Source organism: Symphodus melops, assembly GCF_947650265.1.
Source record: "Symphodus melops genome assembly, chromosome: 22".
Classification (NCBI taxonomy): Eukaryota; Metazoa; Chordata; class Actinopteri; order Labriformes; family Labridae; genus Symphodus; species Symphodus melops.
Window position 1 is genome coordinate 17,457,546 of NC_136712.1, and position 21,386 is coordinate 17,478,931.

The 21,386-nt window shown below is 42.6% G+C and overlaps 2 protein-coding genes across 2 annotated transcripts; both read right to left on the reverse strand.

Annotated features, from left to right (window-relative positions):
- Positions 1-687: 687 nt before the first annotated feature.
- LOC306818140 (NXPE family member 3-like) lies at positions 688-5,735 on the reverse strand (the record flags this gene model as incomplete). The annotated part of the gene is given in 8 exon segments (XM_079335515.1): positions 688-832; positions 1,045-1,609; positions 1,687-1,851; positions 1,854-1,867; positions 2,153-2,448; positions 4,246-4,312; positions 4,314-4,604; positions 5,719-5,735. Coding segments are annotated over 8 exon segments (1,560 nt in total).
- A 2,263-nt stretch (positions 5,736-7,998) lies between these two features.
- LOC306817848 (uncharacterized protein) lies at positions 7,999-20,809 on the reverse strand. The gene is made up of 19 exons (XM_079335047.1): positions 20,661-20,809; positions 20,522-20,577; positions 20,385-20,445; positions 19,055-19,209; positions 18,908-18,972; positions 18,703-18,796; positions 17,699-17,962; positions 16,829-17,122; positions 16,416-16,667; positions 15,097-15,402; positions 13,641-13,762; positions 12,617-12,836; positions 12,372-12,527; positions 11,048-11,238; positions 10,655-10,806; positions 10,312-10,569; positions 9,417-9,570; positions 8,457-8,589; positions 7,999-8,139 (listed from the first exon to the last, which is right to left on the reverse strand). The coding sequence occupies exons 1-19, from the start codon at positions 20,690-20,692 to the stop codon at positions 8,015-8,017; spliced, it is 3,090 nt and encodes a 1,029-aa protein (XP_079191173.1). The 5' UTR covers positions 20,693-20,809; the 3' UTR covers positions 7,999-8,014.
- Positions 20,810-21,386: the final 577 nt, after the last annotated feature.

Sequence of the window (21,386 nt, forward strand, 5' to 3'; positions counted from 1 at the left end):
TTCCTTCAGATTGTCTCGACACTTTGAAGCTTTGTTCTTTCTACTTGCAAGAAGCATTAAACCAAACAGACATTGATTGACTCAAGAGCTTTTCTTTTGCATTGATAACAGACATTTCCAGCACAAAAGCTATTAAAAGTTGATCAGTTATGGAATTACATGACCTCAAAACAATATGTTGTGTAAAAGTGTATAAAGCAATGATACCTCGTTCAGACACCCCACCTCCTTCAAGGAGGAAATTAAACATGAACATTTGTTAATGTGGCAGAAGCAGCTCAGAATGTGGGGACTTGAGTTGTCCCAATGTGGGCCATGATATGGAAGTTGGTCTGGTAGTTGGAAAAGGTGCAAGGGCACTTCCCGAGAACTGCCAAGGTGCCTTTGAGCAAGGCACCGAACCCCAAACAGCTCTGGTCTGTCCCTGAGTAGCAGCTTGTAGCAGCTGTGTTCTTATCGCCTTGTCTTCATGAATTGAAAGTGCGTGCATGTTGTTCCCACCTCGCAAAGGTAATCGCCCACTAATCGCCCATAGATGCACAGCAGTCCATTGATTGGTTGAAAGAATCTTCACTTCCCGTGTGACAGCGGCGATAAAGGACAAACACAAAATGAGCCATGTTTAAATATCCTGTGGATTTGGAAAGAGTCATTCCAAGGCAGTTTTTTTTTTTTTTGCGACTACGATCAGCGTGTGGCAGCGTGTGGCAGCGTGTGGCAGCGTGTGGCAGCGTGTGGCAGCGTGTGGCAGCGTGTGGCAGCGTGTGGCAGCGTGTGGCAGCGTGTGGCAGCATGTGGCAGCGTGTAGCGTGTAGACCTCAGAGATGCAGACCTTCCTAGGAGTCATTGTTAACTGTGTCAAGTAATTGTTCTGTGTTGAACTTATTAGCTGTCTACACTAGGTCGCGAGTGTAAACAACACAATTTAAGCAAACAAGATTTAAAAAAACAAAACATTATGTAAAACGAGTCGCTGCAATCACTGCAAAAATCACTTTCATGATCAATAATGTTGCTTGAATTTTCTCAAACTCTCTCGTTGACCAAAGGCACATGTACTGGGCCTCTTGAGGGCAAACATAGGACAAGAGAACGTCAATCATATTCTTAATGATCGGAGGTTGTGGATGAAGGTTATGTGGCAGGTGGTGGGCCAGAGTCATCTCCCAGGCATCCACCAATCGAACATTAAGTCCTTTGAACACAGCTCTGAGCACCTTGTCCCGCTGAAGAGAGAACCAGTCACTGTTGGTTAACGTCTCATAAAGAGTCAAAGCTTTGAGGTTGGCGGTCCTGATGACCACCAGCGTGCCTGGAGCTCTGTTCAGCAGACGAATCACCGCCCTGCGGATGCTCTGAAGCCGCCTGATGTAGATCTCAACTGGGAAAGTGCTCAAGTGGGACCAGATGCCAATAACTACCACTGTGTTGGTGCCACCTCCCAACCCATCTATTTCATTGGCAATGTAGCGCAGCTCACTGATTTGAATAAGGGCAAACCGAAGAGGAAGACCGTGGGCACGGTACTTCACCAAGAAGTTTCTTTCATTGTCCCATATCATGAAAGGTCCGCTTTGCTTCGGATTGTCCCGGTTTATCTCCTTAGCATCTGAAAGTGTGACAGAAGGACCAAGTTAAGCTGTGATAAAATTAAACTGTTACCTGAAATCTCTGTGGATCAACTACCTGGTAGTAAAGCCTTGAAGTACTCAAACCACTGCCTGATGGTGGAGTCTCCATACAGGTGGACCACCTTTCCTTTCAGACACTGACTGATGGCAGAGGAGTTGTTGAATTGGTAAACTTTGGTGCCACCTAGTGATCTCCACACACCCTGGTAGTAATATCCAGAGGTGCAGACGTCCCACTGCCTTTATCAACTGTGAGTTGCCCTGAGAATGATTGATTATAATAAGCTTTGAGTTAATTTACACATGTAAAGGACAGTGGATAGAGCCGGAAATCAGGAGGAGAGAGGGTGTGGAACGACACGCAGGAAAGGAACCACAGATCGGATTCAAACCCGGGTCCGCACACTAACCAGTACACCACGCTTAATATCTTAAGACTTTATCTTTGGCGCCTGTATTTAAAAAGACAACATTTGTGTTCATAGTCATTACAAGCAGAACTATTCGCTCTGCTCTCTCACCTTTGGAAAAGTGTCTCCTCTTTGGCCTTGAGTCGGTCATCGAATCCTCCTTTCACGTGGCTCATTTTGGCATCACAGCTCAGCTTCTTTGGCTTGTAGCAGAACCACAGGTCGCCTGTGTGGAGGTCAGTGTAGTTGCACACTGTCTGGTTGGTTTGACGAAGGCAAACGTTACAGATGGTAGTTTCAGAGATTGAGCCTGAGCGGAAGAGGCTCTTGAAGAAAATCCGATCAGGCTTTTCTCTGGTCAGTCTGCGCAGAACTGTGACAGCCTCGTTGGGGTGAACAAGGATCACCTGACAAATCAGAGAGGCAGAGTTTTTACTCAGTCACATCATGTTTGCATCAGTTATTAAAAAAAACCCACTAATATTTCCACTACCTTATCGCATTATCATTAATTGTATTTGTTGATCAGAAGCATATTTAAGATAATCCCTTTATGCACCTCACAAACTTACAGAAACATTTACAGTGTTACAGCAGCAAAGCATAGCTGAAGAAAATCACATAGTGAAGAATTAAATTAGATTAAAAATATAAGAATGTAAAAAAATATGCATCAAAAAATAGTTCAAAAAGCCAGTAACTTTTTCTGATCTAGTTATTGCTACTACTCGGCTGGCAATTAGCCAACCAACAGAGGTGCTGTAAACTAGCGTTGTAGTCCAGAACACACTAACCCAAGACCATAGTGCTCCGAGGCCGAGACAAGACCACGGCCTAGTCAAGGCCGAGACCAGACATTTCACTGAAGATTCAATCGAGTCACTCACTCCCTGTGTAACTCTAGGTTGCGGCCGTTACCGGGAGATTAAAAAAAACAACAACATAAAAAACAAACAATGAATTTATTGAAATGATTTGTTCTTTCAGGAAAGACAGTTTTATTGCTGGTCAGGTTTATTTGTTTACCACAAAACAACTTCAGCTGACCAAAGTGCTTTACAGGAAGTGAAAAAAAAACAGAACCAAAGAAAAAAAAGAAAGACAATATACACATGTAGACTACAGAAATACACTCATACTTACATGTACAAGCATACAAACGGATACATACCTGGAATAAAATAGAAATAAAAAAGAATCTACTATAGTCTATTTCAGCTGGTTTCAAAGGTCAGGGAAAAAAGGTAAGTTTTGATTTGAATGAGTTTAATGAGTCAGTTTCTCTGATGAGGGGAGGCAGTTGGTTCCAAAGACGGGGGCCTGCCACCGAGAAGGCACGATCACCTCTTAGGTTTCACTGAGCTTGAGGGACTACAAGGAGGGGCTGTTTAGTGAGGGGGGGCGAGTACGGGGGTGATGTGCTTCCCAATCACAGTAATAACGTGGACAAATAGACAATAAGTGGTGGTCTCAATTCAAAACCTGCAGTCCGCCCAGTCTGAGACTGAGCAAAGACTGATGAAAAAAAGCTTTGGTTTCCGAGACGAGACCTTCAAAAGGTGGTCTCGAGACCAAGACTCAAGATGATTTTGAGTACTTGCAACACTAATGTAAACTAATGAGTAAAACTAAAACTCTAAAACGTCAAAGAATTGAAGGTAACGATCACTCTGTTTAATCACTTCAAACACAAATGTAGTGAGACGAATAGGAGCAGCAACACAAAATTAGGGAAGATGTACAGGGCTTAAAGAAGAATATCTGAAATTAATATTAAATTAGAATATGCAAATATATAACAGATGGCTTTATTTGCATAAATTCAATGGATTAAATGATGTTAAACTGAGCAAATCATTACTGTCATTACATGACTGTCTATTCAGCAACATTTTACCTTCATGGCAGGGTGGGTAATTTTCTAAAAACTAGCAGGATTTTGAAAGTAGCTTTCCCTCAGTGCTCCGTCTTCACTCACCTCCTCCCCTCTGTGCTCCCTCTAAAGCCACGCCCCCTCACTTACACACACACGAGTGCCGTCGCTCCAGAAGTGGACCTCAGCTCATCGCTTTCATTGACTACCTCATCTCGTGTTTCATTCAGCGACAAGTAAACACTAAACTTGATCAACATACATGTTTAAAACAAACGTTACTATTTTACTACAGTATGCAATAACATTTGAGTAAATGTGTGGACTTCACCTCAACCTGTGCGCTTCCTTCCCAGAGTAACGTGAATACAGCAGAGTAGGAGCCATTAAGGTGATCCTCGCCCGGTCACACCCGCTCCGAGTTTCGTATTTTGCAACGAGGGAAATAAGACGTCTCCTCCAGACTTCTTGGGCTTACCTTGGAAGTCATTTATTTGTATCATAACCTCCAGCTGGTCTCCTACATGCCACTGTCCTCTCCTGCCTGGAATGATGGTGAAGGTGCTGTGGGCGGGATCACTCGTCTGATTCAACGAAAGAGGAACTGGCAGAAGTGGAGTTTGAGGCCAAGCAATGGAGTCCAGTAAGAGGCGTTCCTCCAGAGCATCTGCAGGAGACAGGGAGCCAAAGCTGCAGAAGTCATGAAACTTGTGGATTCGAGGTTCCAATCTTAAGGTTGATGGTGGGGGAATTTTCTTTTTTGTTTAACCGGTAGGGGGATAAGAGAGAACGACATATCAGCGTCTTGTAATTTGACTAATAACAAACATTTGACACAGGGTCCACCTTGAACGTCTTCCCACTAAAACCAAGTCCTCACCTCCAGTAGGTTCTTTTTATATGGTCTGAAGATTGAGACAAGCACAGCCAGGACAAGAAAGACGATGCAGCCCTTCAGGAGGTTTTTAAAGAAACAACCACCATCATGATTGGTCCTCCTGCGTTACTGGATTGAAACACACACAAAACATCAAGGGTCTACATACTCTTTGTTAATCACAATTGTAAGAGTAAAATCAACAATGCACAACAAGAGGTGGAGCAGGTTTTGCTTATGTTTGTATTTGTGCAAGAGTGAAACAGGGATATGCAAATAACTTAGAAACATATGTTTATTAGGAGCTTTATTTATGCAGACATAACTTCAGTCTGTTCTTAATTGATTGCTATTGTGGCAAGGGGCACTAAGGTATGGTGCATAATAACCAAGAAACCAATCTAACTGAATTTCACCCCAGGAAATAAAAACCTTCACCTACACCTTCATCCATCAAAGGTAACACAGGTTCAACATGTGAGGTGTGGTTCCAAAAGAAAATGTAAATTATTGAAAACTTAGACTGGTTGTCTCTGTAAAAAAAAAAAAAAAGAGGGGGGGGAGTTTATTGTTTTAATGAGGAAAATCAATCAATGAAGAAAAACAGTTTTATTACAATGAAATCTATTTTATTCTAAAAATAACTCTTCCAATCAAAATGTAGTTTAAAATGGGAGGGGGAAAGTGAGCGGTGCCAGCAGAGGGGAGGAAGCCTGACATCTAATGATGTGTCCCAGGAGCGCAAGCTACTCAACACTCGTGAACTCACAGCAAACGGCAAGAGAGACGAAGGAGTTGAATGCAGTGCGCGTCAGGGAAGCTGACTAAAAAGTTATGAGAAAGACATTTATTCCTTCACACAAACCCACGTCGCTAACATTTACTTACTTATCCTTTGACTTTGCTGCTGCACTGCTGTGTATTTACAGATCAGGGCTGGTCATGTTTTGGCTTCTTTAATGTTCAGTTTGAGCACAGACAAAACTTTAAAGCCTTGTTAAAGGCTGAAATGTAACAAACTGAAATCAGAGGCGCTGCTTGTCAACCGGTAAGACAGGCAAGCACTTGGGGCCCCAGGCCAGTAGGGGGCCCCTTGAGGGCTGACAAACTTAAACCAAAGCAGTTCCTTCCATTTTGTTGCATTATCCACCAGTTATTACATTTTGGGTTATATCATATTTTTGTTATAACATTTGGAGTCGTTACATTTGGGGCTCTCACAAGCCTCATGAGGATAGTCATCAAGTCAAAGACAGAACAGGCAATTACTAGTCATACCTGCAGATCATAGCATGAAACAAATAAAAAAATCCACTGTGACTTTATCAACTGTTCACTTTCAGTAGAGCTGATTAATTCACTTTATTAGCCACTGCTGCAGCTTCCCCTTTAAATGGAATGATAAATACATGAAACCTGCAGGTTTAAAGCAGACTCACCTTGGAACAGATGTGCTGTAGTCCCGGGAGTAATCAGGTAACGCTCCAGTCGTGGTATCTGGCTTCTGTGCGCCTCCCTGACATCCAGACAGCCTTAGTAGCCTACAGTTTGTCTCAACACCCACCAACTATCAATCACCTGCCTCGAAACCTGCACGGAGCTTAAGTGAAGAATCAAAATCTAATGCATAGTATTATGTACATAAGGAAATATTACAGTGATGTGGGGGCTGCCGCTGCACTCTGACATCTCTCTATTGATGCATGTCCACAGGTCCTGCTTGTGCTTGTGTGTGATTCAATAAATACATTTTTAAGGTGTAAAACAAAATAATCACTTTATTCACCTCAACACAAAACACAGTTGTTGAAAGTTTGAATGGGTCACTTGTGTGTGGTTTATAAACCTAAGAAAACAAAGCAAAGAGCTGTACTGTTACTGGTATGCAGTATGGTATGGTATCACAGGTTATGTACATTATGCTATATTAGTTTTAAGTCTAACTGCTAATGCTAACTGCACAGGTTTAACATATAATTATGTTTACTCTTAGTCACATAGGGGCTGCTAAATCTTGTTTGGGGGATTATTGTATACAGGGGGGAGGGGGGACAGCGGGTGTGTATTGTAACTAATGTCTTGTGTCCTGCCTGTCTGTATACTGCTACTGGATGCCTTGAATTTCCCTCGGGATCAATAAAGTATCTATCTATCTATCATCTATCTATGCATGTAGACTTTATGATTCACATTCCCACACAGTATAATCAGAACACCCTTTAGGTGTGTTAATGTTGTTGGTAGGACAGATGTAAAGGAGACAAGTATGACACAACAACGCCCTATGAAATGGTCTTTCTTATGTCCATTGAACGGGCTACTATAGGCAAGTCTGCACCCTGTATACAGAAATGAGCTGCTTGGTTTAGAGTTCTCTGTTGACTGAGCAATGGGAAGCTGCTGACCTGCAATATGAACAAGAAAACAAAGTTTAGTGTGGGGTCTATAAATGTGCCGGCTGCTCCTGGACCAATGGCGTTTATGCAAGTGAGGGGCGTGGCTTTTGAGGGAGCACAGAGGGCAGGAGGTGGGTGAATACAGAGAATGGAGAGGATGCTATTTTTAAAATCATGCTACTATCGTTTTCGAAAAAATTACCTACCCTGCCTTTAATCTAACATGTAAAAGTTTCACCTCTTATAATTCAATTACAAAAGCAAAACAAAATAATCAAAAGGCATTATTTTTTTTAGATGCAACCGTTTAAACTCGCAGCCATGGTAAGAATCATTACATTTTTAGACAACGACTGGTGCTGTGGATCAGTTGGTACAGTCCATCGTGTCTCATCTGGAAGGTAGGGCGTTCGATTCCTCGCTCTTCCATCTACATGTCCGATGTGTCCTTGGGCATGACATTTAACCCCAAGTTGCTCCTGCTGCTTCACTGGTGGCGTATGAATGGGATTAGTTACTTCTAATGGTCACTTTACACAGCAGCTTCTGCCATCAGTGTGTGAATGTGTAGGTGTAACCTGCAGTGTGAAAGTACTTTGAGCATTTATCAATCCAGGATCAATAAAGAATCAATTTAGTGCATTCTTTGTGGCCAGATTCATCCTGACAACTATTGCAGTAAAGTTTTATTTATAATTAACGTCTGACGCAACAATTATTAATAAAAAGCATAAGAGTACTTTTCTAAAATGTCGTGCTGTATCATTGCGGTGAATTCACGATCAAACGATTCACTCGACACACCAACAGATGCTGTAGGAACTTTTTTATTGCAGTTGACGTTTTTCATAGTACGTCATGATGGCTTTAGTCGCACTCACTGAGAGCACAGTCATTCCCAAAAAGCCTATCGATCCAGCCACAACGAAGATGACCATTCTGTGCTCTGCGTCTGCAAAGAGATGGACACCAGTTATTGGATTCAACTCTGAATTAACTTTTAATAAACTCATCTCACACTGAAAAGTCAGTCGACTCCAAGAAGAAAATCCACATTCAATTAAACAGAATTGTGTGATTTCTTCTACTCTGACAGATCAGTAAAGGACTTGTACTCATTACCTTGAAAGGACTAAAAACAATATAACTTAAAGCACACAAATTGTATTATCTGTAAATCAAAATATAAAGTAGGAAATGTGTCTGTCAGGATGTTTAACCACACGTCTCCATAACCACCACATGCTGTTGCTTGATACATAAACTCACAGGAAGATGGTGCGACTCCTGTTTTGAGCCTCTCGTTGACCAGCAGAGGTCCAGCAGACACGACGGCAGACCGCTTCCTCGTTCTGTCACCCTGACTCACTGACCTCTTCCCGCGCGGCTCCCCGGTGCAGTTCTACAACCAGAAATCACTCGCTTATTTCCAGTCGTTTCAAAACTTGACTCATAGTCTAAGAGCGTGTTCACGATTGTTTTCTACCGTGCACGAGCATGATTGCTCCCCTGCTCGCTCTCCTCTCTCCCCCTGCTGGTCTGTGTTGGTAACATCGTACTGTACCCGACTACACTTGGGTATGTACTGTACGCAGTCAGATAGAGCAGGTGACAGTAACATGCACATAATGGGTTTGCAAATCCGCCAAACAGCAGAAAGAACAAGATGCAACCATGGCAACCACTTACAGGCCGAGTCCATCCTGCTAACTGTGGATGTTAATGTTATTTCTGAGACGCCAACAACGACCCTCTATCAGAGGACTCAGGGCCGCTAAGTTTGTGCTCACACTGATCAAATGAATCTGACTTCTGGGTCAAGCTTGCTCGGATCCGGACCCGAACCATGCTAACCCCCCAATACTCTGTTCGCCGCGGTTCGTCAGTGCCAAGGTTTTGCTCCGTTAGAGGGCAGGGCCCTGCCCCACTGGATCTGTTTCTGGATTGTGAGCGCAGCAGTACACACATCACAGGAGAACTACTAGATTGTCTGGTTGTCTTGACGGTACGCACAGTTAATTTTCATCGGGGTTGTGTGTGGGTAGTTCCAGAGAGAATCACTCCCATGATTACCCAGAAGCTCTTGACTTTTGTTAATGTTGTGATTGAGAGCCCCCCTGGCGGTGGAAATTACAAACTGTGTGTTCAAGTTAAATGTCAGATATTTCTGCAGATAATTGGTCCAGTAGTTTGTTGATTTACATTTTCCAACAAGGCTTCAAGTTTTACCTTTTTACAGTCCTCATCATGTCCGCATATGTTGGCCAGGCAGTGAATGTAGATAGGCAGCTGTTGGGGCATGGTGAACATCTGAACAGAAAATCTGCTCTGCTGGGCAGCGCCGTTTACAGAGAGCCAGTTCAGCGTGTGGTCAACGGGACAGCTGAGTACAAGAGAGGATAATGTTCAGTTTTAAGATGAAATGTGTACAGGTGTTACAGCTGTTCGGTCGACGCATGGCCAGAGTTTCTAACTAGTATTAAAAAGGGCACGATACTACATACCAACCTGCATATAGTTCTCATACATCAATGGATAGAAGCTGGCGTGCAATAATACAAGGTGTGCTGTAATGGGGACAAATTTCAGGAACAAACAGCGAACAGTGATCAGCAGAAATGCCCGGACAACGGCCAATAGACTTCCTTCCTCTTATTTTCTCGACTTTAATGTCTCCCACATTAGAGTGGCTGTGACCGCTTCAGAGACCATTCACCTACGACACGGAGGTGAGCTGCTCGGCTGTTTGTCTGACACTTGAAAAAGTTTGTCAAGCTAATACAGAGGCACCATGAGAAGCATTTCCCTGAAAAATAATACATGGACTCGTACAAAGATAATCCCTCTTACTCATCAATGTGGAAGTCTGTCGATCTTCCCTTTTTATTTTCTGTGTTTAGGACGTTTCTTGTCATTTAAGATGGTGAGCTGTGTATAGCTCACTGCTAACAGCCAACGAGCGTTTAGCAAGTTTTGTGGCGGTGTCAGTAAACAAATACGATTTGTTCTTTTAAAAAGTGTTCAATCTTTGGATACAAAAACTAACATGTACAGAGCGTCACATTGTCTCGACTTCCAACAAATAAATCCCTCACTCTTTCACTGCGACGCATTTTTCTCGTACCCGTCCTGAAGAAGTAGACCCTGGACGTCGTCCTCGGGGTCGGCGCTCTCAGTGGACCAGCACGAGTCCACCTGCAGCAGCACGTCTGAAGCAAAAGAGTTGTGCGTCTGCAGGGCCACCTGAAGGAACAGAGTGTCCTCGGGCTTCAGGCTGACGGTGTGCTTGTAGCTGTCGGTGTACGTGAGGTCAGTGAACAGGCTCATGTTCAGGCCCAGCTCCAGCGACGAGTTGAACTCCACCAGGGAGAGAGAGGAGCGCCTGCAAAGACAGAAACCACATGTACACGTTTCTGTCCATGCCTCTCGAACAAAGAGGAGAAAAATGATGAACATTTTCATCTCACCAGTTCAAGTCGACACCGACTTGAGTGTTACGAACATAGTGGCGGGGGTAGACGCACTTCCAGACGACTTTGAGATCCCTGCGGCTGATGCTGTACGTTTTATTCAAGGACACAGCCACAGTGTTGTGGTACTCGATGTGGGTTTTATTCACCTAAACACAAATGTACCCAACAGTCATACATCTCATAAGGACTGTGAGGCATGGTGGCGTCTGATGAGACTTTCAGCCAACAGCTATTATTTTTGAATCCTCAAAGTTTAGTTTAGTGAACCGACACCTTGCTGTGCCAGATATTGTAATCTGTTGTGTCTGAACTTGTGTGAAGTGGCGGCCTGCACAAATCTGTCAATCACTGAGCGAGAAACTCTCTTCCATCACATCAGTGGCTCACCCGCCTCTCACTGCCACATTCAGAGGATTTCCATGAGGTGCGGAAGTAGTAGAACATCTCGCTCTCCTCCATGGTGCAGCGACCGTCGTTCAGCTTCACGTCCACCGTCCCATCCAGGTAAGACGTCAGGTAAGGTTTTGCTATTCCTCCACTCACCTGTTTGTCCAGACACTGACTGAAAAGACCTTTCTCTGTTTAAAAAAAAAAAAAAAAAAAAAAAGAATATCAAAGCATTAATCACTCTTGACACTGACGGCGATTCATAAGGGGACTGTCACTGTTGAAGCATGCAATTCCTTTTAAATCCACTAGATGTTGCTCTTTGTAAACCTGACAGGGAACCTCCCACATGACCATTCTTTGATTTATTCTTCACCGTCTCTTTTTTATTGACTTTCACTTTGAAAAAAATAAGAACATAAAAACAGGATCAATATTTGAGGGGCGCACAAGATCTTTTTTTTCATTGCATCCTCCCTCAGTCCTCACTTTTAATTAACCCCAACCCTTTCTGTCCAATATGATGATAGAAGCTCCTTTGCTTGCTCATCCTACAACAACAAAATGAGCAGCTATTTTAAAACCTGAGACCAGGAGTACCTTTGGTTAACTTATTGCCGACTTCTAAAGCTTATACATAAGATTTCTACAGTGAGTTCATCATGTTTCTACAGGGGCTTAGAAGGACACTATATTGGCTCTTAAGCAGGCCTGAGTTTTTTCCTGGCTTCAGGTTCTTCTGCATGTTGGGACGGGGGCCAGGGAGGGGGATGCAATTAAGGCCTCGTTAAAGCACAAAAACAAGTTGAAAAGGGGCACCATAGTGCTTTTTATTTGTTGATGGTATTTAATGTTGCAGACTCATAACTCACACTGATGCTGTACTTTCCATCCACACAGCACGTTGTTGGATGCAACAGTGGGATTTGTGTTGTTTTAATCGAGTTCCTGTGACTGCCTTGGGGTTATTTTGTGTTATGTTTCGACACAACAGGATTCCCTGGTCACACGCTTTCAGGATGAAAATATGGTTTAAATGACAAAGTGTTGTTAACAACTGGCCTGCACATGTATGACCACAAAATGACTCAAATGCCATGAGTATGGGTCGTAGTAAACCAGGACAGTAGTTGGTCGTGCGACTCATGCACAGTTACTCGTGCATGGCGATGGACCGCGATGAGCATGTGTGAAAAATCTCATCAATGTGACTGTGGAACCCATTCTCAGCTGAAATAGTGTGTGACGGTGGCCTTAATTATACACACTCCTCCTTTAACTCTATGAATTGCACTAGATATGTTGTACTTTTTTTGTTTTTTACCATTGCAGTGTGGACTTGACACTGCATGAGGTTTGATCAAAGAGCTCACGTCGTAGTAGCCGTGTCTGCACACACACTTGTAGGAGCCCAGAGTGTTGATGCACAGAGATTTAGGGGGACATAAAGTGTGCTTAGGGGAGGCACACAGGTCTGGACCTGAAACACAACACAAAATAACGAGATAAACATGGAATATCTGTATCAAAACAGTGAAAGATTTTCAGCGTGTTTTCAGCATCACCTACCATTCCAGTGAATGGCGTCGTTGACTACAGTGAAGTTTGTTGCTTTCAGAGAGCTGAAGTAATTCAGCTGATCTTCTGCAGACAAAGGAACGTCTTCCTTGGTGTTGGAGGCATCAAAAGACACAAACAGAACCTCAGTTTTTTTCGGCTCGACCGCCGGTTCGAAGGTGATGATGTCAACAAGAGCCGGCCGAGGGAAGTCCTTCAAAAGATTCTGCAGCTGAAAGACGCACACATGAACACACAACGCTTCAAGAACAAGGACAAGACACCTGTGAAAATGTTACTGCATAAGAAGACAGTACCCCGAACACAAATGATTTATTTCACTGTAGAAGAAAAAGACAATATGTTAAAAATAAATCTCTATATGAAGAATTACAAGTAGAAGAAAAGACGGCTGAACGCAGTGTTGAAGGTACTTTGAAGGGCAGGCTGATTACTCAATATGAACTTTTATTTATTGTGACTTTAGTTGGTGCTCATGTGAGAAAGATTTGTTCAATGATATGATAAAACAAAGCAACACAACAGACATTGTCACAGCCTTTAAGCTTGTTATCTGTGACACCAGAAGGTATCATGTGAGCTCTCTAAAAGTAATGTTGCTCAGACATCACTGATGGACCTCTGTGTTCGTTGTTTGTTTGGTTGACTCGTTTCTGGGCGGGGAGCTGGTGTGTGTTTCCTCCAGCCAATGAGAGGCCCAGGTGAGATTGGGAGGGGATACAGGATAGGTCTGTCTTCACACTGTAAACAATAGGACATGGAGCGAGAAAGCCAGAGTACACCCGAGCCCTTCTAGAGAGGGGTGGTCAGACACAGCTCATTTACATATTTAAACAGCCTGTAACGTCTTTCTCCGTCTTTGGACAGTTGTAATGTTTAGATACTTAGAAAAGGATTAATTTAAGCAAAGATAATGAAACTGATTAATCCCTCACATCTCAGAAAAATTGCTCAGCACTGTTTTTTTGTAAACCAAAGTCCAATGACCAATTATTGTCAAAGAATTTTCTCTTACCTTTTTTTCGACAATCGCCACCATTTCAACTCTTGGCTCTGACGAGTTGTCCTTCAGCTCTTCAGGTAAAGACCAGGGCAGGACCATGGTGAGACCCGTGCTAGAGATGTCTATTTCCAGGTCTGTTAAAGACATAAATAGACATGCACAAATCGCTTCTTAAACTGTTCATACGAACGTTTGACGCACTGATCTGGGATTTATTAATATACTTTGATTCTGATATTCTTACTCAGTGAACCAAGTTAGAACTTCCTCAGAGCATGCATATGCACACATGATGGACCAGCTTTCTCAGAAAATGTTAACATACACTCTTCACTAAATACATCACACATTAAAAATACATTCAGTAAAATAATAGAAAAAGAATTAATAGAAAAGATTTAAAAATGTGAACCGGTTAAATGCATTGACTAAATGTATTCAATAACTACCTCAATAACAATACAATACAATGACTGAGCTCAGAGTCAGCCTCCAGTTGGACACTTTAATGCATATTGATAGTCACCTTACTGAGCACTGGTCACTTTAACAATAATCACCCTAATCATGTCTGGTTTCATCCTACTGTTGTGTTATGCTACATCTGTAATGGTTGACATGATCACCCTAATTAGGTCAAGTTTCACTCTATTGTCTCTGACACTTAATGCTAATCTGCTCCTCAATAGTTGGGTACTTTAACGGCAATCACCCTAATCACTCCTGGTTTCACCTTATTGTTTTGGACACTTAATCACTGCTCCTTTATGTTGCCGAGCACTATAATGGCCCAGTCTGCATCCCTGCATTGACTGTTTAATGACTGTACTCACACCTCTGGCACTACCTCAAACACCTCTGTACATGCACATGTAAGTTTCTAGAAGGTCAGCACTTTGTTTCTAAGGCTCTTTAACTGTTTACAGGTCTCTTTTAAATCAGCACATGTTTTTCCTCTCCTTCACAGGTTATGTACATTATGCTGCATAAGTTTACGTCTAATGCTAATGCTAACTGCACAGGTTTAACCTGTAATTATGTTTACTCTTAGTCACATAGGGGCTCCTAAATCTTGTTTGGGGGATTATTGTATACAGAGGGGGGGACAGCAGTTGTTTATTGTAACTAATGTCTTGTGTCCTGCCTGTCTGTATACTGCTACTGGATGCCTTGAATTTCCCTCCTGATCAATAAAGTATCTATCTATCTATCTATCTATCTATCTATAGACTATATGCCTTTATATCCTTATACTTCATTAATCTCAAATCTAACCATCACATTAAGGCCTCTACTAGACAAACCTTTCTGTCTGGTCATTTTCTGGTTTCTTGCTCTCTATAGTCTCTCTTTTTTAAAATCCCATTTGATTGAGCATTTGTTTCACTCACAATAACTATCTGAAGAAATACAGGCTGTTGTAATTAAACGCTCAGTGGATTGTCGTCTAACGGCTCCTTAGACTGACCTGGCAGAAGAGCAGTCTTAAAAAGAAACTCTGGGGATGAATGTGCTCCCACAAAACACAGCTGAGAGCGTTCAGACTCCCACTGTCCGTCACATTCCTCCCACACATCCAGGACGTACTTCCTCCCTTCCTCCAGCCCTGGGAGATGGAGCTCTGTGTTGGTCACTCTGCTGCTGCTGATGGTGGGGCCGTCCTCCAGAGAGAGCTCGTATAAGAAGTCCACGTCTCGCTGGCTCAAGGTGCTGGATAGCCACTGGACGGTGGAGTCGTTGGAGTGATACCTGAGCTGGGACACGCTGTGAGGTCCTGGATGATGCACACAGACACAGCAGGTGAAGAATCTGCATAAACGAAGATATACTCGTATTGTGCATCAATAAAAAAAAAAAAAAGGTCCTTTGAGGATCTTTTGGTTTGTGGCCTCTGGTGACGAAGCCTACAGCAAATCTTGTTTCTGATTTTGTCATAAGCATGTGATATTGCTTTCTAAAAAAGAAATCTCCTGCTCATACATTAACATTTAAGTTCTGTAGTACAAGTTCTGTAGTACGAGTAGATTTTGGTTTTTAACAGGACGGCCTCCTGCTGCTGCAAGCGCTAAAATTGGATGAAAAGCCAAAAGGATAAAAACAATTACGACTGTTTCAACCTCTTTAACCAGAGGAATGCTGCTGGTGTCCGCTTCTAAAATGACTGATCAAATCATGACTTTTTCCTAAACAAATAAGTTTGGATCAAGGCGGACACAAACAATGGTCTCTTCTCCTTCTTGGTAGAAAGGTCCACCAAGAAGTACAAGAGGAGGAAGCCCTGAGAGCAAAGCATTTAAAAACTCAATTTAATTACATACTTTAAACCCCCACACACTACCTCCGAATCAACTCGCTGACCTGATGATCTGTCCTCGTCCTTTATTAAATCAAAGTCATGCAGGAGTAATTTCAGTCAACACTACCGCTTATTGTCAAGTCCTCAACTGGCGAGTAGCTCGCACACAGAACGGCATGTTCCTCTTCTGAGGCACCTTTGGCCTGGGCATTGAAATATCTACAGGGTCGACGACATCTTCTCAAGGGATCTTTCTCCTGATCTGTAGCCAGGCTATTCCTCTCAACTGGAGGGGAAACAATGCGTTTCAGCACCATGGACAGCGCCTTAAATTTATCAATGCACAAACCAAAAAAAAAAAAAGAGCCCACCTGCATCTGTACAGGATCTGTAACAGGATGTAGGTCAACAAGCATTCTGGTCATTTCTGCTCAAAGTCAAAGTAACAAAAGGTGAATTATAATTTCATCATCGGGGCTGTTTCACGTCACCTGTGTGAGTTTGGATCGTCCTGCTACTCATGATGACACTGTCTCCACATAGCGCCTCCACCTTGGTTTGGTACCGCTGGCAGGGCTGCAGCCCCCCCACAGTGAAGTCCATGCGGAGTGTGGTGCCCTGCAGTGCCCCCTGGTGGTAAACTCTGAACATGGAGATGGACGAGCTGTTACTCACTCGCCAGCTCAGGGTGTAGTTGTCAGAACCAAACGCCGTCTGACGTAAGGTCTGAATGCTGGAGTGACCTGAGGAGCAGAGAGAGGATTAAAGTCATAACGACATCGTTTACAGTGAACTAAAAGAAGAAGAAAAAACAAACATTAAAAATTGTTTAAAGACCATCGAGCTGCTCGTTTTCTTCTTCATTATTCATGAGAAACCATGTACTTCATACCCCTCGGCTTACCAGAGTTACCGTCATTTCTGACCATCATGCTGTAGCTGGACTCCGTCCCTGCCTGACAAACGGCCTGCAGGCCAAACGTCACCCTGCTGCAGGGCTCCAGGTAAGACATGGTCAACTTAAAGTTGTCCTTTTTGTGCCACAGGGGCACCTTCTTTGTGATGTGGTTGGTACTGTTAAGGAAGAAGGTGGTGACTAAAAAGAGGGAGAAATTGCCATCCTCAGGAAAGTCCCAGGACAAAGATATGCTGCGGCTGTTCCACAATGAAACCTTGAAGTCTCTGGGGATGTCGGGGTCTGGTGGGTGAGAATGACAAACGTAAGTTCCCCACATATAAGTATGACAAGTTGAACAGCTTCTTTGTCTACAAGTGGAAAATAGGAGAGAGAGGGGAATGACATGCAGGAAAGGAGCCGCGGGTTGGACTTGAACCTGGTCCGCCCACTTGGACGTACAAAGCCTCCATAAATGGGGAGCGACCCAACCGCAAGGCCATCTGCGCCACGTTCAGAACTTTTGAGTAGTACTGAGATAACTTTCATGCAGTAATATGAGGATAATCCTGATCCCAGGGCTGGATTACAGGAACAACATGTTTTTAAACTGGACTTGTTTGGTAGTTTTTGTTCTTAAATTGCTGATTGTTTCCATGACAACGTAGGTTAAGTACACATGAGGGTTGTAGGGGAAAAAAAAAAAAGGATTTGTGCTGATGAAAAACAGCTGTAAGGACTTTAACAATGGGTGGATCTCAGCCCCCCTGTGGACTAAGTAAACAGTATGAAGTCCCTTTGAGACCCTAAAGGTCTGTGTCTGTTTGAACTAGAAGAAGTTCAGGACGTCTGGTAATCTGTTAAACCATGATTGGTTACCTGTAATAGTAGAGAGGCAGGTGGAGGACTGAGAGCCGGCCATGTCCACACAGGCCACATACGGGTGGCATGAGTGCAGCGCTGTGAAGTGGTAGTTGCTGTCGGTGGATGTGTTCGTGCTGAGGGTCTGATAGGAACCCAGTTCAGCGTGGTACAGGGTCACAGTGCGGCTGCTGCCGACAGCTCGGCTGTTCTCCACCCAGGACACGATCAGAGAGGAGGGGGTCCTGGACTCCAGCTTGACGGGGAGACGCCTTGTGTGACCTAGAAGGAGAAAAGTCATTGTTTCAGTCATACTGGGTGTTCAAGTGAATTATCAGTGAAAGCATAATATTCAAGACTACATTTAAAACATCTTATTTGCATAATGTGCTCAGATTTATATTTAATTTGACTTTCTTGATGTCACCAAAGACAAAAGGCCCAAATAAATCCACAGAAGTTTTACATCAGCAGAGAAATTATTTAAACTGATTTAAAAGGATTGCTACTCAAGGAGGCGTGAGATGCTGCTAACAGCTGCCACACTGTTGTTGTACATGATAAAAACATCAGGTAAATTATACTTTGATACATCAGCTCATTTGTAAACTCAAAGTTCGTTTTCGTCGGGGTTGGGGGAGGTAGCAGAGAGAATCACTCCCATGATATCCTGCCATTTTTTTATGTTTTGATTGAGAGCCCCCTGGTGGTGGAATTTACATAATGTGCCTTTAACAGGTGGCAGCACAATTTACAGCGTTTCTGCCAAACAACGAGCAGCCACACATAAAAAACTAATAAAGATATATAATTATAAAACACTCAAAGACACAAAATAAAAAATGTTAAAACAGTTTGTGAAGATCAGACTTCACAAACGTCTCCATGTCTCTTCAAAGAGAGCCAATGAGACTAGCTTCATTTTCTACCGTCTCTAAGGAAAAATAAGTTAGACACTCAACATGGATAGAATATTACTTTATTGATCCCCAATGGGGAAATTCGGGATGCAATACTCTTACCTATAGCGAGGAAGAAGTGTTCATCCTGGTGGAAGAATACTGTTCCATGTTCACACGCAAACACCTCGTCTGAAGTCAACATATTCAGGGTGCTCTGCAGAAGGAACCAAGCAGTTTTAAAGTGGACAACAGCAACATGTACCATCTGTAAGCTCCAACACGACCATCCATCTGTATTAGAACTGTATTTAAACATCATAGTTACTTTCGTGAAACTTGTCGGTTTCTTCACTGGTTGCTCTTTGCCTCTGATTTCAGTGAACCGGGTACCTTAAAGGAAGTCAAAAACATTTAACTATCAAACTATTGCTGCATGATGGGTTAGAAATATTGAGATGTTAAAGATGCTTACTTGGGACTATTTTGAAAGTCCACGACTGAACGGAGCCTCCGTACTGAAGTGTTAGTTTCGTTTCTACAGCCGGAGACACGGTCAGGGAGGTTAATTTACCGGCCCGGTCGATGGATTTGACTGATGTTTCATTCAGCCATACGTTTCCATTCTGCCTAAAGGAGTAGAAAACAATGAAGCCTCTGTTAACCTAATGTTGTCCCAAACATCCAAATCTCCTCCACAGATCTGTGTGTTAATGCTGCGCTATAGAACATCACATGCACGAATAACAATGTGACTGTGATTCAATTTAACTGACTGATGGATGACTAATAATATTTGGAAGATCAGTTTAGACTGATCGTCTTGTACTTTTTGTTCAGGGTTTTAAGATGAGTTTTAGTTCGTCTGCTTTAGAGAAATGTTACGGCGGCACCCATAAACACAGAATACATGCTGATGCCTTTGTTTTGTTAGACTGCACATTATTGGTGGGGAAAAAAACATCGCTTTACGTAAAAATCAATATTCTTACCTTCTGAGAGTTTAAATCCTTCATTCATTCAGTACTAAGGTTAATTCTTTAACTAAGTAGAAAGCCAAATTGAACAGCAGGAAATTCAGCCAGGCTCTCAGATGTCTGGAGCAGATCCTGAGGTCTGGACTTATTCAAAATAGACTTTGAATCATGAATCCAGAATTCTTTGAATGCAAAATAGATTCTGAATAAAACCGTGAGACACCCAATGATTCCCAGCTCTATTGCATAGTGTGCACACGTGTGATGGACCCCGGGGGATAGTGGCCAGTGGTGACTGACTGACTGGGGGGTTGCAAATTAGCCACAACTAGAAATCTGTATTCATGGACTTTAATTGTATTAAGCATATGAAGCACTGTTCATTGTAGGTGTCCTTGTTAAATGAATAATGAACTCCCCACATCATCTGCTGGGGTCACTAAAGGTCTATTGTTAAACTTTGCACATACTTATGGTGAGAGATTTTAGTTTCATGCTTAGCTTGGATGTCCCCTCAATTGGGGAACATGTGAAAGAAGGAAGGAAGGATGGATAGATAGATACTTTATTAATCCCCCCACAGATTTGAGTAAACTCATGTCTGAGTAGCTCATACTTTTACAATCATTAAGAGTTATCATGTATAAAAGACTTAAATTGCATGCTTTTTAAATAATGACATTTATCAGGAATATATAAGGATTCATAAGATATATGCATGTTTTGTTAAACTATGTGTCCAGACTTGTTAACACTAAAATGATATTTTGCTGATGGAGTTAGACAATAGAAGACGAACACATGAAAACGTGTCTTTATCCTGCTTACCTCTCCAGAACATTGTCTTTGGCCACCCAGCATAAAGAGAAGGAAATGTCGTCGCTTCGTCCTGAAGAAAAACAGTTTTTCTTTAAAAGTATCTACATCTGTAAAGGCTAGCATGTCTGACTCTTTCAGCTACTCACCAAACGAAATCAAAAGATGCAGCAGTATTAAGATTAAAGAAAACATTGAGGAATTCCTGAAATGATAACAGGTTATTAATTCACTGAGGTCAAATGAAAAATGAGCTTTAAAACCAAATGTCACGTCAATTTTTCTTACATTTTCTTTGAAATTCCGCCAAAGAAGAGCATGTTGAGTTGGGTTTTTTTTTTTAGCGTCAACGCTAGGCTGGAGGTGACATGCTCCTAATGAGAGACAGGTGTGTGCTGCGTTCAGGGACCTGCATAGAGTCACGAAGTGCCTGGACAGCCCTTTTATTTACTTATAGGCCATCATTTTATGATCTAACACGGTGACTCTTCTTTGTTTGTGCTAATAAAGTGTACAATATACCATTTGAACATCGTGCCTTCATGCATCATTATCTAAAGACTGTGATTACTACTTATATAAGGTCATATCCAAAGTACACTTGTTTTGATTGGGGTGGCCTATAGGGCACTGACATATGCAGGAGTGGCATTAAGTTCGGTGGTCCATACCAAAGACTGTAAATATGATCAAAGCCTGATTGACACCACCCATCTGATACTGCAGAGAAGTCATGGTGTATTGTGTGTTTCGAAGTGTAAAATTTAAACACCTTCAGATCTTATATTTCAAAATTTGAGACAATCATAGACCCTAATGACAGTGACAGCCCTGGAACAGTGTTACAGTGTTGTCATAGACAAACCTTGGCAATGAAATGGTTTATTGATGTTAAGTTCTGTGTGACTCAGAGAGAAGGTCAGGGATTACAGTAGCTCAGTCCATGGAGACTTGGGTTGGGAAATGAAGGTTCAAGTCCCAGTGAGCTCTGAAGTCAGCCGTATGCACCACCTC

Bases quoted from the DNA above. Each gene is read 5' to 3' on its own strand.
- LOC306817848 (XM_079335047.1), bottom strand. From the start codon at position 20,692: ATGCTCTTCTTTGGCGGAATTTCAAAGAAAAT. The intron at 17,963-18,702 runs GTAAGAGTATTG...TTCTCCTTCTAG, and splicing joins ACACTTCTTCCTCGCTATAG to GTCACACAAGGCGTCTCCCC. The intron at 15,403-16,415 runs GTGACGTGAAAC...TGCATCATCCAG, and splicing joins GACGATCCAAACTCACACAG to GACCTCACAGCGTGTCCCAG.